The following is a 17,480-nucleotide window of genomic DNA, read 5'->3' on the forward strand; positions in this document are numbered from 1 at the left end:
TAACGTGACAGATCTATAGTATGATAGGTGTAAGATTTCTGAGAGGGTAATGTCTGCTCACAGTGAGCCCAGCCCTGTCTACTCTGTTGGTAAGCTGTCATTGTGAATTCAGATATTTGTGTATTTTATATATAGACACATCACTATATCAAATTTAACACACATCCCAAGGAATACTGATGGCTGCTCTAAGATTCATATTAAAACATCTGAATGTGGCCACCAGTGCACATATTATGGTGCAGTGCCCTCTCTTTGGCACAGCATTATGTTACCAGAAAGCCTCAGTTAAGCCATGAGCACAAGGCAGGACAAGGAGAGAAATATGATCAACTTGACCTTCAATTCCAAGAGTGCACCTGCACATAGAGTGTCTCAGAATGACTCATTTCTTCCGCTCAAGAGACTTGCTGGTAGCATGACTTCAGCTGAAGTTCTGCTAAGTACTTATAAGCCTCTCTTTTAATGAAATAAGAATGAGGTTTGTGGCTTTAATCATGTGTCTGTCATTAGCCAGACTGAAAGGTGTTTGGGATGAAACTGTTCTGTTCCTTTGTAAGCATGGTGATTTCATGCCAACATGGGGATTGCTTGCCATGCATGTGTATAATTAGTCTTTAGTCTCTCTCTCTCCCTCACACACACACACATACATACACACACACTCCATCACCACCCCCCACCACCTGTAATTCTCTATAAACACCACTGTATGCCAAAGCACAGGGAACTTTTTCTCGTAGAATAAAATCCAACGAATGTTATTAAAACTGGGATGAGCTATCTGTCTGTCTGCTTTTATTCTGACGGCAAAAACAGAGCAAGAATCAGAGAGAAATTTATGCCTGTCTTTAAGAGGTGCCATTGCTAGCACTCACAAGCACGCAACATCCAGATGCATCTGGGCCATGTAGTATATCTTACTGAACTAAACCATATTGAGCTGTTCCATGATTCATTTGCAAAGTCAGGTTTAGTGCAAGCAAAATAAATCTTCATTCGCTATTTACTGCGTCTCTTCTGCTCTGATCTAGAGCATTAAGGACATACTCAAAGCATGAGGAGTTTTTAGTTCCATTCATCCTGCGGTATGGTTTGTTTCTGCTTGTTTTCAATTACATGTGTATTTTTTTAATAGCAGATGCACCAACTTTGTTCCTTTTGACTAAGAAATTTTTGGTTTGAAATGGATTTAATCATCAGTTCTTTCTGTCTAACATCCGAGCAAATACTAATGTGCCTTGCAAGACAGATCTGATTAAAAAAAGAACACTACTTTGATAATGTAAAACTTAAACCTTAGTTTATATATTCAACATTAACTTATGAAGTCATATGAAAATAGAAATCTATCCCAAAATACATTTGAAATGCATGTACGTTTTGTTTTCTTTGTTTTTTTTTAACATGTATTGATATGTAAAATCTATATCTAATCTATATATATATATATATCCCAAAATTTCTTACATATTGCTTACATATGCTAACAGTGTATTAAGAAATAGCCTCATATATATGTTTTTTAATATTTTATGGCAGCAACAATCAATTTATGAATCGATTTTGTCAGTTAACCATGTTAAAATGTACTCTGAGTGAAGCTTGACATAATTAAATGATCCATGCAAGTGCTGTTAAAAACAGATAGGCAAACCCACAGATGGCACTGTTTCCTGAATGAATAGCTGTGGAGTAACTTGTTATATTTTCTTCCTTACAAAGTCTCCATCCATCTCCACAGAAGGTCTTTGAACTGATGTTTTGCATGACAGCTGAGTAGTAAGTTCTCACTGCCCTTCGCCCTGTGAAGAACATATAGAATTGGGCTCTCAGTTCAAAGACACAAAACAATTCAGCTGGAGTTTCATTTACAACTCCCGGAAATAATATAATATGGACTTCTGAAATCAGCTGAATGCTTAATAAAATTCAAGCAGAACATTATACTGTTTTTTCCTCTATTTAAGAGGGGTTTTTTTCCCCTCAGCTGGCTTATATGGCAAATTCAGCTTATTGCTTCATTTTGTTTCAAGGAAGGACCTGAACATTTTGGTTAATGCTCAGTTTAAGCACAGGCAGTAGGGCTAAGCAATCAATAGATATGTTTATCAGGTATGATAGTGCTGAGCTAAAGCAAAACTGTGCAGCTTTGTGGGTACCCAAGATTGGAGTGAAGAGTGTTGGATTAGAGGATGCTTACGAGGCTCGTAGTAGTCAAACACTTGAACCATAGCTTGTTGAGTATGTGCCACTTTTAGGTTTCTCACCAATGGGATATAAATGCACCTTCCTCTTGTGGACAACTGCAGATAGTTTGAAAGCATAAAAAGTCATAGAAAAGAAAACCTCTGCAAAGTATATATTCATAATTTGTATACGGATTCAAAATTTGAAAAGATAAGACACATATAAAAAAAAAAACTATGATGTATGTGTTACTTAACTGATTAAATATCCATATGAAATGCAATGGCAGATAGTTAATTCATTAGCTGAGCGCTGACATTTGGCTGAAACTATTGTGTGTGATTTTATTACATGTGGAACACAAACTCACTGAAGAGAGATACAGGAACAGTTTCCTTTGTGACTCTTCCACTTTTCTGACAAAATAGTCTGTTTCTATTCCTTTCTCAGCCAGTTTAAAACCACTGAGGATGTCCACATCCATCAACACCATTCCTGTATGAGAGATCCTCCGGTTCTCCAACAGTCTTTTAGACAAATAAGATTAGATTGCTCCTTAAATATCATATCTCTACACGTAATTGCTCTAAAATGAAATGACTGGTTATTATTTAAGTAATGATGTACTAAGTTTTACATCAGAGCTCACCCAGTGCATATAGATAGGTTCAGATGATCATGATCACTTTCATTCTCCAGTACTTCAACATCCAAAGCAAAGGATTCCTTTTCAGTGCTCATATTCTGCTGATTTGATAGCACTGAATCTTCCACGTTGTAGAATATGTTCATCTTTTATTTGAAACACAATTTATCATAATTTAAACTGGTAAAAATTTGCTTAAGGTTGAATCCTAAGATCTAGTCAAACAAATGTCAGATATGAAATACAATCAACATTAAGTTCAAATATATCACATTAGCCAAAAAGACAATTACAAAAATCTTAATACAGCAGTTTATCAATAGAGAATTGTTTCATGAGAAGGGAAATTGAAAACACTTGCGTAATCTTTCTATGTATTAATGTTGAAATGGCTAAAAGAACTTAGTACTAAGTGTAATTGGCTCAAGATGTATAGCGATGTAGAGCATAAAGTTTCCTCCAGGCTGTTTAATTTAGGAAACTACACTGTTTTCAGAAATTGGCACAAAACAGGAAGGGTCAGCTTGCTTGAGCAAATGCCAGGCCTTAATTCTGCCCTGAACACAATATCTGAGATAATGTTCTCCAGGGGAGAAAGACAGAGATCTAGATGTTCAGAGTTGGCTTAGATGAGGCAAAATTGTCAAACTGGAACTCCGAAAAAATTTCATGCTAATTTGATAGAGAACTCTGTCTTCAGCAGACTGGGAAAAAACTAAAATGTTCTATTCTTCCCAGATGACTGTGGCTGATATGTGAAAACTGTTTTCCACTTAGCTGCTGCCCCTTAATAGTGGGTGACCGGTGGAGAAATATAGAGTGACATGCAACAAATGTTAACCATGTCAAAAAATATTTCTTACAGCTGCAAATTCACAAGTTAAGAAGCATTTTTCAGAGGAACTGTAAGTGACACGCATTTGCTGCGATATGCAACAGATAACCCTGAAAAATTTAACTGGATCCCACATGGCTGATCCAGTTAAATATATCATGGCTTAACCTATCATTCCAAAGAGTTACAACAGACTCAGAGGGCTATTAATTTCCATGTAGGAATAAATGCCACTGGAGAACTAAAATTACAAAATACAAATGTACAAACTAGTTAACAACCTACTGCCAGTGGTAAGTTAGCCAGTTGAGTGTCTGTTTAGGTATATGCAAGAACCTCAAAGTGGAACTGATAAGTTTAGCTCAGTTACCAAAAGTGAGTATGTATTAACGCAGACTGTAATAAATCTTCATGTGATATTTTGTTATATTCCATACTGTCATATTCAGTATTAACTGTGTTACAGTACAATGTATTTATAACTTATGCATCAAACAAATTGAATCCATCTGTCTGCTCACCTCAGAATTTCAAATCATATTGAGGGGAGTAGATAGCGGAAGCATGCTGATGGGTTAGCAATAATTGTAACGTTAGCGCTGGTCAACATAGAAATGTATAAGGTAATTTAAACAATTACCTGAAACAGAGCGAAGCCTCTTCCCTCCACAAAAATGTCCACAGATATTTCTTTTCCAGTCTCCACCTGAAAAATATGGAATACATTTCTGTCGAAGCATGGTATATGAACTACCCTCAGTACACATGACCAAAACCGTAGCAATAAACATGGCCTCCTATCAGTTCACGGGACAATTAAAGAAAGCCTTCTTGAATGTGACATTACTTTGGGACAATGGAAGATAAATACCTCCTGACTTTGGTGGAGTAAGTAGTTAGTGGAGTTGATGGTAAAGTTTGCCTCAATGTGGGAAGTGGTGAAAGTGGCTCCAATGGTGAGATTAATGGCTTGTGAGCCACTAAAGGCTGCAAACAGAGACAAAGCCTGGAGAGCTATGACTGTGTCCTATACATGGATACAAAAGAGAACAGTTATATGCAAACCTTAGACCGACTTAAGATAATATTCACCAACAAAATATTGTTGCTGTTTTACAAAATGTTGACTTATTAGTGTCAGTTTTCATGGAATTGACACCCATTGATGGAAGCATACCTAATAACCTCAAAATACATTATTACAATTACTCACAAACTGATGATTTAATAATGGCTTTTATAAAATGCAGAAGTGGAAAGAAATTAAATGTATCTACTTTGTACTTAAGTGCTATCCTAGGGAATCTGGTCAAGAATCAACCATTTTACAACTTTCAACACCTGGTACCGTCTCCAGGGGAATAATACTTGTTTTGCTCAAGTACATTTCTCCTGATAACTTTTGTTGCTTGTAACTTTGGGACACGATACAAAGTTACTTTCTCTTGGCTGGCATAGTAAAAGGTTTCCATTGTTTAAAATCTTTTGGCGGCTCATTGTGACACCCCTGATATGAAAAGATAAGTTAACAATGGCCATTGTGTTATTTTTGTTGCTTGTCTTTGGTCTTTGTGTTTTATCATGTTTAGAAAACTAATCTTCGATGAAAGATGAGATTCGTTTCTTTCTTACAATATCACTTGTTTGGTCTCTTCATCTGTGTCTTTTTCTGACCTGTGTGGAGCCAAAGCCACCCAGATGACTTCTCTGTCTGCTGAGCCATTTCATCAAAGCAATGCCCTCTACAATGTTTGCCTGCTTGAAGAGAGTAAGGAGCACATAGGAGGCCATCTCAATGCTCGTGGACGCTGCCTGCCATGAGTCTGCCAGATCAGAGTCAGAAGTAGTCCAGGATATGACACCATCTAAAGATCATCACATCATAACACCGTGTCACTGAAAGGCACCATTGATATCTGTACCTTGTTTTATAAATCGAAAGATTCATTTTTTGCATTGGAAATAAAAGCTATGTACGATAAAGGTAGAAGAATATCTTTCAACTGAAGGGAATAATCTTAAATTCCAATTATGCTACGTTCGTGATTCTTGATGCAGTTCGCTAGGAAACGTGAATTACTATTTTACAACAGTAATTTGCGCTGACTTGGGGACGGCACCTACAGAATGTAATGATCACTTTTCAATAACGTGTAATAAATGAAAGGACTTTCGACTCTTTCTTTCTTTCTTTTTCTTATTTTTGGAGGAAGTTAATACATACAGCAAAAAACTACAGGTTGCGGGTGTAAACCAGCTGCCACACCAGGCTTTTTGTCTCGCTAGCTTCCGCACCTGACTCGGAGGGGGCGACCACAGAATATAGCTATCACTTTTCAATAATGTGTAGTAAATTGAAATAAATAATGTCTAGTTAGTGAAATCAAAGTTCTATGTTTCAAACAGAATGGGCATTGTTATCTTGTGGCCATCCACAATGATATGAATCGATCTGAAGAAACATAATGGCTGACGCACAGACATGCAACCATGTTTCCCACTCCGACATACTAACGAGCAACTTCGGGTAGAAGAAATATCTGTTTTTGATTATTTGTGCTTTCCCGAATAATGTATTCGGATTCGGGTACATCTCTACCTCCTACTACGTTTACTCAATAGGCCCTCTCAGGCAAGTCAACAGACACTGTCTGAGAGAAAGGCACAGGTAAATAGCTGTGGAGTCACTCTGTGGCAGTCAGAGGCTCTATTCTCTTGACAGAGAGAAAATTCAGCTCTCAAGAAAGATTGCAAGGACCAGGAGTAAATGTACCACCAGGTAATAATCCAATTAAAAAAAAAATGAACTGAACCGGACATCATGACCAGACAGGAAGTAAGGCCATCCAAACTGGTGTAAAGCTATCCTTATACATTCAAAATACACTAAAAATTTTATTTCAGACACAAGGATAACACATGAGGGAGAGCCAGTAAATACTCATGATTCATGTGACTGTCATCTCTTTTTTTTTTTGCTTTCTTCTATTGACGTATGTTTCCAGTATTTGGAACATTCACAACAATGGAGTCTACACACTGCAAAACTTGAAGCTGTGTGTTACAGAATTAATATGCTTGGAGGTCTCGCTTGTCATAATAATCCCAACCTCATTTTCAGAGGGGAAATTGTAACCATATTAAAAGAATCCATTTTACCTCAATTTTAAAATAATTTCCACTCATCCTTTTTACATTCTACAATATAATGTATGCACTCCAACAGCTAAAAAAAAAAAAAAAAATGCAACAGCTCTGCTTTGAATCACCATTACCTGTACTCTCTGCTACTCTCCTCAGTTCTGTGAGCGCAGTTGGTGCTCTGGGGCTGTTAGCCAGAGACAGAGCATAAGCCACCAGACACAGAGTGTAGTTACTGGAGATCCCAGACCACAGCATCTCTTCTAAAAACTCTTGCGCTTTAGATGTGCTGTCCTGAAACATGTCCTGAGAAAAGATGACAGTGAAACAGTGAGAGTGGACACTCTTCCATGATGTGCAAATGTATACGTGATTTCAAGTATGTTCTCTTAAATAATGAATTCAAAGAGTTTGAAGAAGGGTTCTTGCTACACTGTAAGATACAAAAATTAATGAAGTTGAGGCCATACTGTACAAGCAAATAGATTTATAGTGTAAAGTACCCTTATCTCTATGCACTGCTTACACCAGTGAACACAGATCTACAGGACTGGGGTTTTACAAGTGTATTCACAAAAGCACAGAGGGAACACTGGATGAAAATCCTTCATCCATTATCATTTTATGTAGAACTGATGAGTTAATACCCTTTCCATTTCTCGTTTCAAAGACAGTCCGTTGATGAAAATAGTGTACATTTTATAAAAAACCTTATAACCCACCGAGGATTAAGATTTAAAATCATTTATGGACTTTTTTTATTTCTAACATGCTTCAGCTATTTGTTCCAGCAACTGAAACACTTTAGTCATGCATTATCACTTTTTTGGGGGGAAGAAAGATGTTTTATTTTTCTAATCCCATTATACAGCCTCCAGAACATTTGCCTCAGGAATTTATGTGCTCTTGAGGAGCAGACCCTTGGCTCTTTGAGAATATAGATAATAATTACTAAGACTCTTGTGAACTTGAGTAATGGACTTCCAACAAGTTTACTATCGTGACAGTACATTCTGTTTCCAGAGAGAACATTTCTGAGAGAAGTGTTTCCAGTGATGGGGAGAAATTTCAGTCATATAATACTTCACATGAGTTCTAGATGTAGAAATTAGCACAACAAACTTTTTCTTTCTTTCTTTCTTTCTTTCTTTCTTTCTTGCATTTGCCCTTAAAGACATTTGCTAAAAACAACCCCTCGTTCTGAGTGATCAAAAGCCTGATCAAAAATAACTTTGCCCTCAATTTTCTATCCTCAAACTTTATCCCAGATCAGAGAAATTTGTTACCATTTTCCCCAGGTTCTGCCTGATTTTCTTTTTCTTCCGACTGAGAATGTTAAACATGTGTAAGTGCCAAGATAAGAACACGTGAACATTCTGTGTTTTACATTGTAAAGTTTGCTGACCTTGTGGAACTGATCCTCCAGGAGGGCAATGAGCACATATGCAGTGAGTGACACATTTCCATTCAGCCCTCCCTGTAACTGAGTGTGGATCACTGTCCCTGGTTCAGTGAAACTTCCCTGAGGGGTTTGCTGACTGACCAACCAGGACATGGCCTTGGAGATCACACCCTGGTCTATCTGCATGAATGGCCTGGCCTGCAGGAAACATCTCACAACAAATGCTGTTAACCTGTCATTAGGGAAATGGTTGCAGAAAGAAACAATTTGCGAAATTACTCGATTCATGTACAAAAATTTTTTGGACAAATTATAATTCTTAAAAGCTGCTGTTAAAATGCTGTTGGCATACCATGTGCTTCCAGAGGAGTCTCTCTCTCCAAAGGCGCTGAAGGAGCCGTCTTCTCTAAGATAAGAGAGCTCTCGTTGATATCCTGCCCAGAGACACACTGGTTGTTTTTAGCATGTGATTGGAAATCTTGTGGATTAATAGTGGTATTCATTTATGGGTTTTTTTAATCAAAACATTATAAAACACAGCATAAAACGTGTTAACTCTCAAAAGTGTCCAGTCTGTGTCTCCTGCTAGGATTGGAAAAGCAGGGTGAAGACTTAGTTCATCTGCCATCAGCTCACTTTGCTCCATATCAAGTTAACATTAGCTACATTCAAAACTTTTGTGGAAGGTGAACACCATCTGAGGCAATGTGACCACACTAACCTTCCCTTATGAATGCCAAGGCTTTTCTCTGAAGATCCTCATACGTCTGTGACAGGGTAGAGAGGTACTTCAGTAAATAAACATTTGGAGCAAAATGGATCATGTTCTGTTCTCCACACCCAGTGGGCATCTGAACAAGATTCTCCAGGCCCGCGATGGATGGACCCAGGATATCACCTGTCATGCAACACGAACAGGAAAAAATAGTCCATAAATTTGTCTAGGCATTTAAGCAATCAAACAACAGCTAGCATTTTCTATTTGTACAGAAACAGCTGACATTTCAAACCAAGATGAAAAGCATTATGTGTGTGGGGAAGAGGGAGCTAATTACTGAGCACTCAGTGTATGCTTGTCTCCAATGTTTAGATGATCTGCCAATTACATCCCTATAATATGCACACCAATATGCTCATGAAAGTGTTTAATGGGTTTTCTCACCTTGACAAATTGTCTACACACCTCTCGTGTGTTTGAACATCATTCAAACACAGATGGAAATAGACAATTAAGCAGCTGTTTAAAGTGTGTTTGTAGTAAACTGCAACAAACCAGCAAAGCCAAAAAAAAAAAACCTATCGTCGTTCAATTTCCAACATTCTTAGAGTGATGACTTCTGGCCTGTCTGTGATGCCAGCAGAGTGTACAGCATCATAAGGAGCTACAGAGTGTGTCTGAACCTTTGTGATATAAACACATGGGCTATTTTGGAGCAGACTGTTCAAACAGTGAAGTTTACAGCCTTCCAGATGGATGCCACACATACCGAACACAGACACATGAGCTCTCTGACTGTCCGGCACCAGGCCTGCTGGGAGAGAGAGCTGTATTCGTCTGCTCAGACTGCGTTCTGTCGGCGGCACTTCCAGAAACAGAGTCTGAGATATGAGCTGTGCAACGCCCTCTGGCTGCAAGAAAATCCATTGAAACTTGTGAGCATAAGGAATAAACCTACATTGCCACTATATAATGTAAAGTACTTAGACATTCTGAAACATATTACCTAAATAATCCAAATAAACAGAAAATCTGCTTTGCCATGCACCTGTCAGTGTGCACATAAGCTATAAACTTTGTGTGGTTGTGTATATATAAATACACAGAAACACACAGAGTTTGTTGAAATGTGATCCAACCATTGTGACATACCTTTACATGAATTTTTCCCACAAACTGATCAAAACCTGCCAGGGCAGTTGCCTCCACTGATACAGCAATCTCTCCGACAGTGATGGGTCTTATGGGAAAGAGAACAGTGGCACTGCTCTGACCACCAGCTAACACTGTTCGACTGTTCACGTCAATGTCTTCCACTATAAATTCAAATAGTTCACTGTGCTCCAGAACCACAAATACCTACATAAGGAGAAAAATTGGGATCTAGTCAGCTGTAGTCAGTGCAATCAGATTGGGTGCAAAACAATAATTTAGTGTGATTAAATCAATTACAGTAAATTACAAAGTTACAAAACACAGCATGACATGCACTAGAAACCAAGACCAATGATCATGAACTCTGACATTGCAAGACAGAATGGTCTAATCACTCTTTTAAAGCAATTAGTGTTATTGTGATTGTGAGGGAATCCACGCTTGACAAACTCACCTCCATGTCTTGTTGCAGATTGTTGAAAAGGACAATCTCCAGAACAATTTCTTCTCCAAGTATTATGCATGTAGGGAGCTCCAGAGACAAGGAGATAGCCTTCATCATGGTCTGCTGAATGCACAATAAACAAACTAAAAATATTGTTTGTTACCCAAGGTCATTCAAAGAACCTTCATAAGTAAGAAAGTTACCTAGAAGGACTCAAAAGGACAAAGAATAAAGGATTTATAAAAGAGCTTAAGGCTGTATTAGAACAGTTCCTGATTAAAAAGAATTCTTCAAAGAACCCCTGAAGGTACTCCAGTGGGTTATTAAACCGCACATTATTTTTTCAAAGGCTGTACAGGTAATGGGTTAGCTTTTATTATATTACATAATTATGTATCATACTTACATACACAAGATATTTCACTATCATTTTTAGAATTACGGCCATATGTACTGATGTTTCTACCTTTGAATGGTACCTATTTTACCAGCTATCTTGTTGGGCACTGAAAATAAGGAAATCTTTGATCTTGTGTATCTCTGACATAAGTTAAAACTGCAGCTGGTTCATGTGTAGTTCAGAAACACATCCTCTCATCATGTAATTTAGGAGCTAGCATTAATAATCCACAGAGTGATACATAGCATGGTGGGATGATTCGAGGCTCAGGGCTATTGGTGTTGACAGTGTCTGCAGTTTTAAGATGAACCCTCAAAAACTGGTGCATTCACTTGGCTGATTCTCTCAAGCTCTACATATGAACTTATGGACTGGAAGTATAGAATGGAGTCCTAGAGTGCCACGGAGACTTCTAAAGGGAAGGAAAGGCTTAATGGCTTAATGTGGCAGTGCTTAAAGTTATAAAAAGTACAGTGTGAGGCAGTGATTAAAGAAAGGAGGGTTAGACATGTCTGCTACCTCCCGGACAAGGCCTTTGAAGGTAACAACACAAAGTTGAGATTTACTCTGAGTCTGACTTCCCTGTGTTACTGTTAGTTCTGTTTTGATAGTTTTAGATGGTTGGTGTAAATGTCAAGAGGTCTGAACATACATTCTCAGATTTAGTGATGTGATCCAAACCCAATGCGCTTGACGTAACAAAAGCTGAAGTTTGTCTGGATGTGGTTAAGTCAGGAACTGTCCGAGTATCTCCAAACACTGTTGAATTACTGCTGTGAAAAAAATAAAGAAAACACAGAAGTTCCCTGGACTGTGCAATTATAGGTGGAACAAAATGAATTTTACATTTGAATCATGAGATCATTTGTTAAACTGACTGATGTGACCTGCACCTCACCTCAGGCTTGTGTCCGGTGGGAGGCTAGTTTCCAAGATTTCTCTCCTCTTTCTCGACTTCCATTTCTCCACTGCAGTTTCATCTCTCTTCACTGTTGGATACTGAGCATTAGGCCAAGTAACCAAGTAATCTGACCATACAAATTCAAGCATCTGAACAGTATGACACACCAGAGGTCTTGAAAGTTAAACTTGAACCCCACTCCTATTCACTAGAAATATGCACCTATCAATCTAAGCATTCCAGACATACACATCCATTACACCTGCTTGCTGGCCAGAGCGGACAGAGACAGAACTGAGCATTAGCTTTTGAAATGAACAGCATTTGCTCTTGGAAATGTGGTCTTATCAAGCAGCATTACTAAATACATAGCCTAATTCAAAAATTCTGTGAGACATTGTATTAAAAAATGTTAGATTCTTTTACCCTTGTGGACAGCTTTTTATGCAATATTTTTGCTAAGCTAAAATGGAAATCATGAATGGTTGCATTCTGGGCAATTTCAACAACCAGAGTCCACAGATTTGCAGTTGTGCCCTTTAAGAGAAGTTCTTAAAAATATTTCATTGAATTTGTGTGACTGAACCAGGACATGCAGTGAAACATCTGGTTTCTAATGTTATTCCCGTAGAGGGAAAGGCTAAAGGAGGTGTATAAGTTTGTCTTTTTCTGAGAACTGAAAAGGGCCAAAACTCCACTCCCCAGGCTTCCCATACAACACCATGGACATATGTAATACCCACAACCACCAACAGAGGGGCACCTCACCCAGACACGCAAACCCTTATGTCAAATTGGTGTGGCATCTAGGGACCTTATTCACTGAATTTATTAAAAGGGGGTATTTAGCAATTCTGTATTTGGAGTAAAAATGTGCATATACTGTATCTATAGACAAAACCTTTACCAAACCTTTACCAAACCTATACATTTTTGACATTTGCGGCATTCTCGAGGGACTTTGCTTTTTTTTTTTTTTTTTAAATGTTTATTAACATTTAATGCACATATGAGCTTCATAAGTTTACTCCACTATTTTGGGTAAAATTTCACTCATCTTTTATGAATGATGTCCCTGAGTGCTTAATTCTACAATATTGTTATTGATTATTTAATGATTTTTAGGTGTTCCATAATTCAGCTATATATTTCTTGGTTTTTTTTTTTTCTTTTTTTTTTTCTTTTTTTTTTGGCATTTTGCATTCACCACATTGAGGAATTAATACAAGTGAGCTGAAAAGAGGATTAGTATGAAGAATTTTCCCATCACTCACATGTCTTGTTTGTCCTGGCAACTACCATCTGCTGCTGTATTTTGGCATCTGTCAGCAAAATGAGATTGCATATCTGGAGGTGGAAAGATATACAATCCTCTCATTCCGGTATACTTGTAATGCAATCTAATGTAATGTAATTAATTTTAGTCATTTAGGTTGAGTGGTGTGCTAGCCACATAATCTAAGAACTGGCATGAGTACAATAACTGTAGGAAATATGTTTCTGATTATTCATATAGTGCTCAAACTCCAAGATATTTTCAAGATCATTGGAAATTATACAGGTTGAATCAGCCATATGACACAACACAAATATTTAGGTTTTCTGTAATAAAGTCTGTTCATTGGGACACTGGGTGCCTTATTGGGATCTACACCATATCACTGCGGGCTATAACATGTCATACAGTGAAACTTTGAGGGAAACTGTGCTAAACTCAAAAAAAAAAAAGAAAAAGAAAAAAGAAAAAAAAAAAACATTCAGCACCCAATCCCCAATGCTAGTGTTACAGCCTTTAAGGGACAGCAAGATTATATCAAAACAAAAGAGTTCTGGGTCGATTACAACCAGTCGGTCCACTCTCCAGTTCTGACTCACTGAAGATCTGCTGATAGGATTATGACTTTCTATAAACAATTCTTCAACATGAGAAGTAGCACGTGAAATGGTGTCACTGTCTTCAAAACAACAGCACACAAATCCTTTAGGTTGCCTCACTAACACTGTCAGAGCCCAGGAGCACAGGACAATAACATATGGAGTGCCATTGAATATTTGATACTTTAGTTTACAATTTGGGAAAATGAAATCGTTCAGTATTCATGACATGGAAATAGGCTTTGAACAGTACTTGCCCTAAAGTAACATTCTTACATATTATGCTCTCATTAAGATTGGTCAGGAGTTCCCACCTCATTTTCTGTGAAGTGAACAATACTCTCAGGACCAGGAAAACCATTGTTTGCCATTTCAGCTCCAACCATTGATCCAGATTTTGATTCTGAGTTATGAAGAGAGACATGGTCCATCGCTCTTGTCTTATGTCTCCAGCTTATAGAAACCTTTAGAGTGTATAGGATCATCGTTAACATAAATTCATTTATCTAAATATTTTATCGGTGTAGTGTACCCCGATATTATTGGTCACACATCACTGGAGTGATTTTGGGATTCAGTGTTTTACTCAGACACAGAGCCATAATGCTTGGAAATCAAACTGACAGTCTAAATATTTGCCAGTCTCCCCTACCACTACAATACTGTTGCAGTCTTTTGAGCTGGATTCATATCATAGGCAGGCGTATACAACGAGATTGAGGAGTATCCAAAAATATCACAAAAGACAGTTTCTGCAAATGTCAGTTTAGCAATTAATGAATAAGCCAGAGCATGAGACCAAATCACTGCAGCTAAGAGAGAGACACAAAACACAAAAACTGTCATGTAAATACTTCACATTTTCTCTGTAGACAGTGATGGTTGTGGCATCGCTAATGATTTCTCCATTTTGGAGAACACAGAATACAAACAGGCAGCTCTGAGGAGCCCACAACTGTGAGGGGATCAGGGACAGGGAACCCAAGGTCACCTGACCTGCATCCAGCACCTGTCCTCTGGATGTCACCTTTTAATGAAAAAACACCACAGGTCACCACAGAGAGAGAGAGAGAGATAGAGTGAGAGAGAGAGAGATATGAGAATTTGTGTCACATGCTATAGATTGTTAAGACACATAATTAGCTAGAGGCATATCAGTCAATCTAAAAAGTTTCACATGCAACATTTCCAGTATGATTTCACAAGTCAAGTAGAATACCTACCACAAAGTGGAGACGACTGAATGAGAATGTGCTTTCAATGACAAACTGAATTGGGATTCCAACCTGTAATATTTTAATAAGAATAGCCACTTAACGACTGACTGTGTTACTCCAAATACAGAGGAACATAAGAACCATGTGATGTGACTGTAAGTAATGCCTTAAAAGAGTATTGTGCAGTAATGCGGCAATGTAACGAGGAAGGTTACCTGTGCAGGTTGGCTGACAGGACTGATCTGGATGTATGTACCAGAGGAGGAAGTGTGTGTCCTTAGCACCTCCAGAGTCCCGTTTGCAGATATGAATTCAGCCTACAGATTCCATCAGAATGTTGGGTCATTCTTACTTGAAATATGAGGAACGCTCTGGCTAGCATGACTAATATTTGGTCAGGGTGTCCTGCTGAAAACATATTTGCTTTTTTTTTTTTTTTTTTTTTTTTTTATTTTACATCTTTTTTAAGTGATCAAAGTTAAGGAAACAGAATGTTTAGTATCACCACAGTACTCAAATGCTCTTGAACTGTCAGCCTCAGCTCTCCAGTTTAAACTTTATAGTGAGAGAAATGAATTGGCCCCAGTAAAGACTCAGAGAAAGGCCCAGAACTAATATTTATCAACTCATTTCTTTGGTGGAGAAATTCATCATCAGAGAAATTAGATACTGTCCCAATTAATGCAGTGTCAGAGACCCTGCTCCAGTCTCTTAGATGACTGTTTAAAATAAAATGAAAAATAGGTCACTAGAGGCTATGGTGACATTGGGTATCTTTGTATGTCTTCCATTACTGAGGATGTCAGAGAGGTTCTCTATAAGCTCATATGGCCTTAAGAAAGAGGTGAAACTGTCAGACTGTCATATAGTTATGTCATAAGATACCTGTGACATATAGAATATCCATGATCTCTGGCATTTACCTTGATAATCAGCTTGTCCACATGATCCTGGACCCTGAAGCTGAGGTGGATGTTCCCGTCCTCAGGCACAGGCAGTGTCATGGTTTGGGTGACTTTGTTAACTGTCTTCCTATTTTGTTGACTATCTAAAGTATTGTTGCTAAAGGAATTAAAGTCCTCGTATTGTTGGGCTCCAGACTTCAGTTGAGTGACTGTTATTTGAATACTGTTCCTCCTATCCACTGATGTCAGTGGGCATTTGTCAATTCTGGATATTTTCAGCTGAATGGGAATAGTTCAGGATGGTGAGGTTAGTTGGTGAGTGGCACATGGGGGATGAAAATGAAGGGATTTTATTATTTATTTCTGTCCAAGAGTATTTGTTGACTTTGTGTATGAAGAAACACTAACACATAAGCATTCAGCAAAATACTGACTTGTGAGGAGAAGTTCAGAGATGGTTTCAGCGTGTTAGGATGGTTGCTGAAAGTGAGCTGATACAGATGTGTGGCTGCATAGACTGTCACCGTTTTGCTGTTCTGGTATCCTGTAAAAAGAGACTTCCATGTGACTCATTCTCTTTATGTCTTGTCTCTCTATCAATGAAAAGAATAATTAATCTCATTTCCCTTTTCTGTATCAGTGAACTGAATCACATATGACTATCCTTAGTGTCGTATTCTACATCACTGAACAGAATTACACATGACTATTTTTATTGTTCTACCATTTATTACTCTATTGCTTAGGACCTAATAACATCTGTTTTGGAAATACAAAAACAAAAAATATATAAATCCACATAAATAAAAAGCGAAATATGGATGCGTGTGTAAAATCATGAATCATTCTTTCGATTCACATACCTGTTGAAATATCTGTTACACGAGCTGTGATACAGAGGACGAGGCTTTTCACTCCATAATGAGCTGAACCATCTGGTCCTGTTGACTGAAAATGATCTAATCCAGGAAGTTCATCTCCACTGAAGAAAAACTCAGTAGACCCATTTATCTACAAAAAAAAATTGCCTATAATTGAGTAATAATGATACCAAGCTTTATAAATTTTGACAAATGAACAAATTCTATACACCATTCACACAGAAGTGTTTGCATAAATTCTGCATTACCCATAATAAGGCCACCTCATTTTAATCATCCTAGTTTTTCACAACTGATTTCTTCATATTCATCTTGTCTGTCTGTCTGTCTGCCTGTCTGTCTGTTTACAGAGAGGAGCTCTTACCCCTTGGCTTTGATTTGTAATCCATGACTGATTAGAGAAGTTACATTCATCTGATGTGAGCACTGCCATGGTAGTCAGCATTCCTCTAACTGGTTTGCCATTACTATACCTGAAATAATGTTTGTGTTACTAACGTTGCTTTACATTTATACAAAACATAGTTTATGTGTGATAGCTGCATACCTAATATATGAGTACAAAAGTGAGATGATTCAGTATACCAACAGACTGCTGTTAACAGAACACCTGGAACATTATTGTTTTGGAAAATGAAGAGGTGAAGAGTTCAGAGAGAACTGGATTGTGATACTCACTGAGCAGTGACAGTTCCTGCGATATGTTTCCCTAAAAAGACATCACAGGGCATCTCCACTGTCACCTCAAACTCTGGCTCTCCTACAACAA

The 17,480-nt window shown here is 37.9% G+C and overlaps 1 protein-coding gene across 1 annotated transcript; it reads right to left on the bottom strand.

Moving 5' to 3' along the window:
• Positions 1 to 1,790: 1,790 nt before the first annotated feature.
• On the bottom strand, positions 1,791 to 15,929 carry LOC115804769 (CD109 antigen-like). The gene is made up of 12 exons (XM_030765300.1): positions 15,849 to 15,929; positions 10,542 to 10,655; positions 10,085 to 10,291; positions 9,702 to 9,843; positions 8,936 to 9,112; positions 8,567 to 8,648; positions 8,218 to 8,446; positions 6,947 to 7,118; positions 5,346 to 5,536; positions 4,543 to 4,698; positions 4,312 to 4,377; positions 1,791 to 1,805 (listed from the first exon to the last, which is right to left on the bottom strand). The coding sequence occupies exons 1-12, from the start codon at positions 15,927 to 15,929 to the stop codon at positions 1,791 to 1,793; spliced, it is 1,632 nt and encodes a 543-aa protein (XP_030621160.1).
• Between the last annotated feature and the right edge of the window lie 1,551 nt (positions 15,930 to 17,480).

Source organism: Chanos chanos, chromosome 1, assembly GCF_902362185.1.
Source record: "Chanos chanos chromosome 1, fChaCha1.1, whole genome shotgun sequence".
Lineage (NCBI taxonomy): Eukaryota > Metazoa > Chordata > Actinopteri > Gonorynchiformes > Chanidae > Chanos > Chanos chanos.

Bases quoted from the DNA above. Each gene is read 5' to 3' on its own strand.
- LOC115804769 (XM_030765300.1), bottom strand. From the start codon at position 15,929: ATGACACTGCCTGTGCCTGAGGACGGGAACATCCACCTCAGCTTCAGG. The intron at 10,292-10,541 runs GTGAGTTTGTCA...CTCCTTATGTAG, and splicing joins ATCTGCAACAAGACATGGAG to GTATTTGTGGTTCTGGAGCA. The intron at 5,537-6,946 runs GTAATGGTGATT...GATGATCTTTAG, and splicing joins GAGAGTAGCAGAGAGTACAG to ATGGTGTCATATCCTGGACT.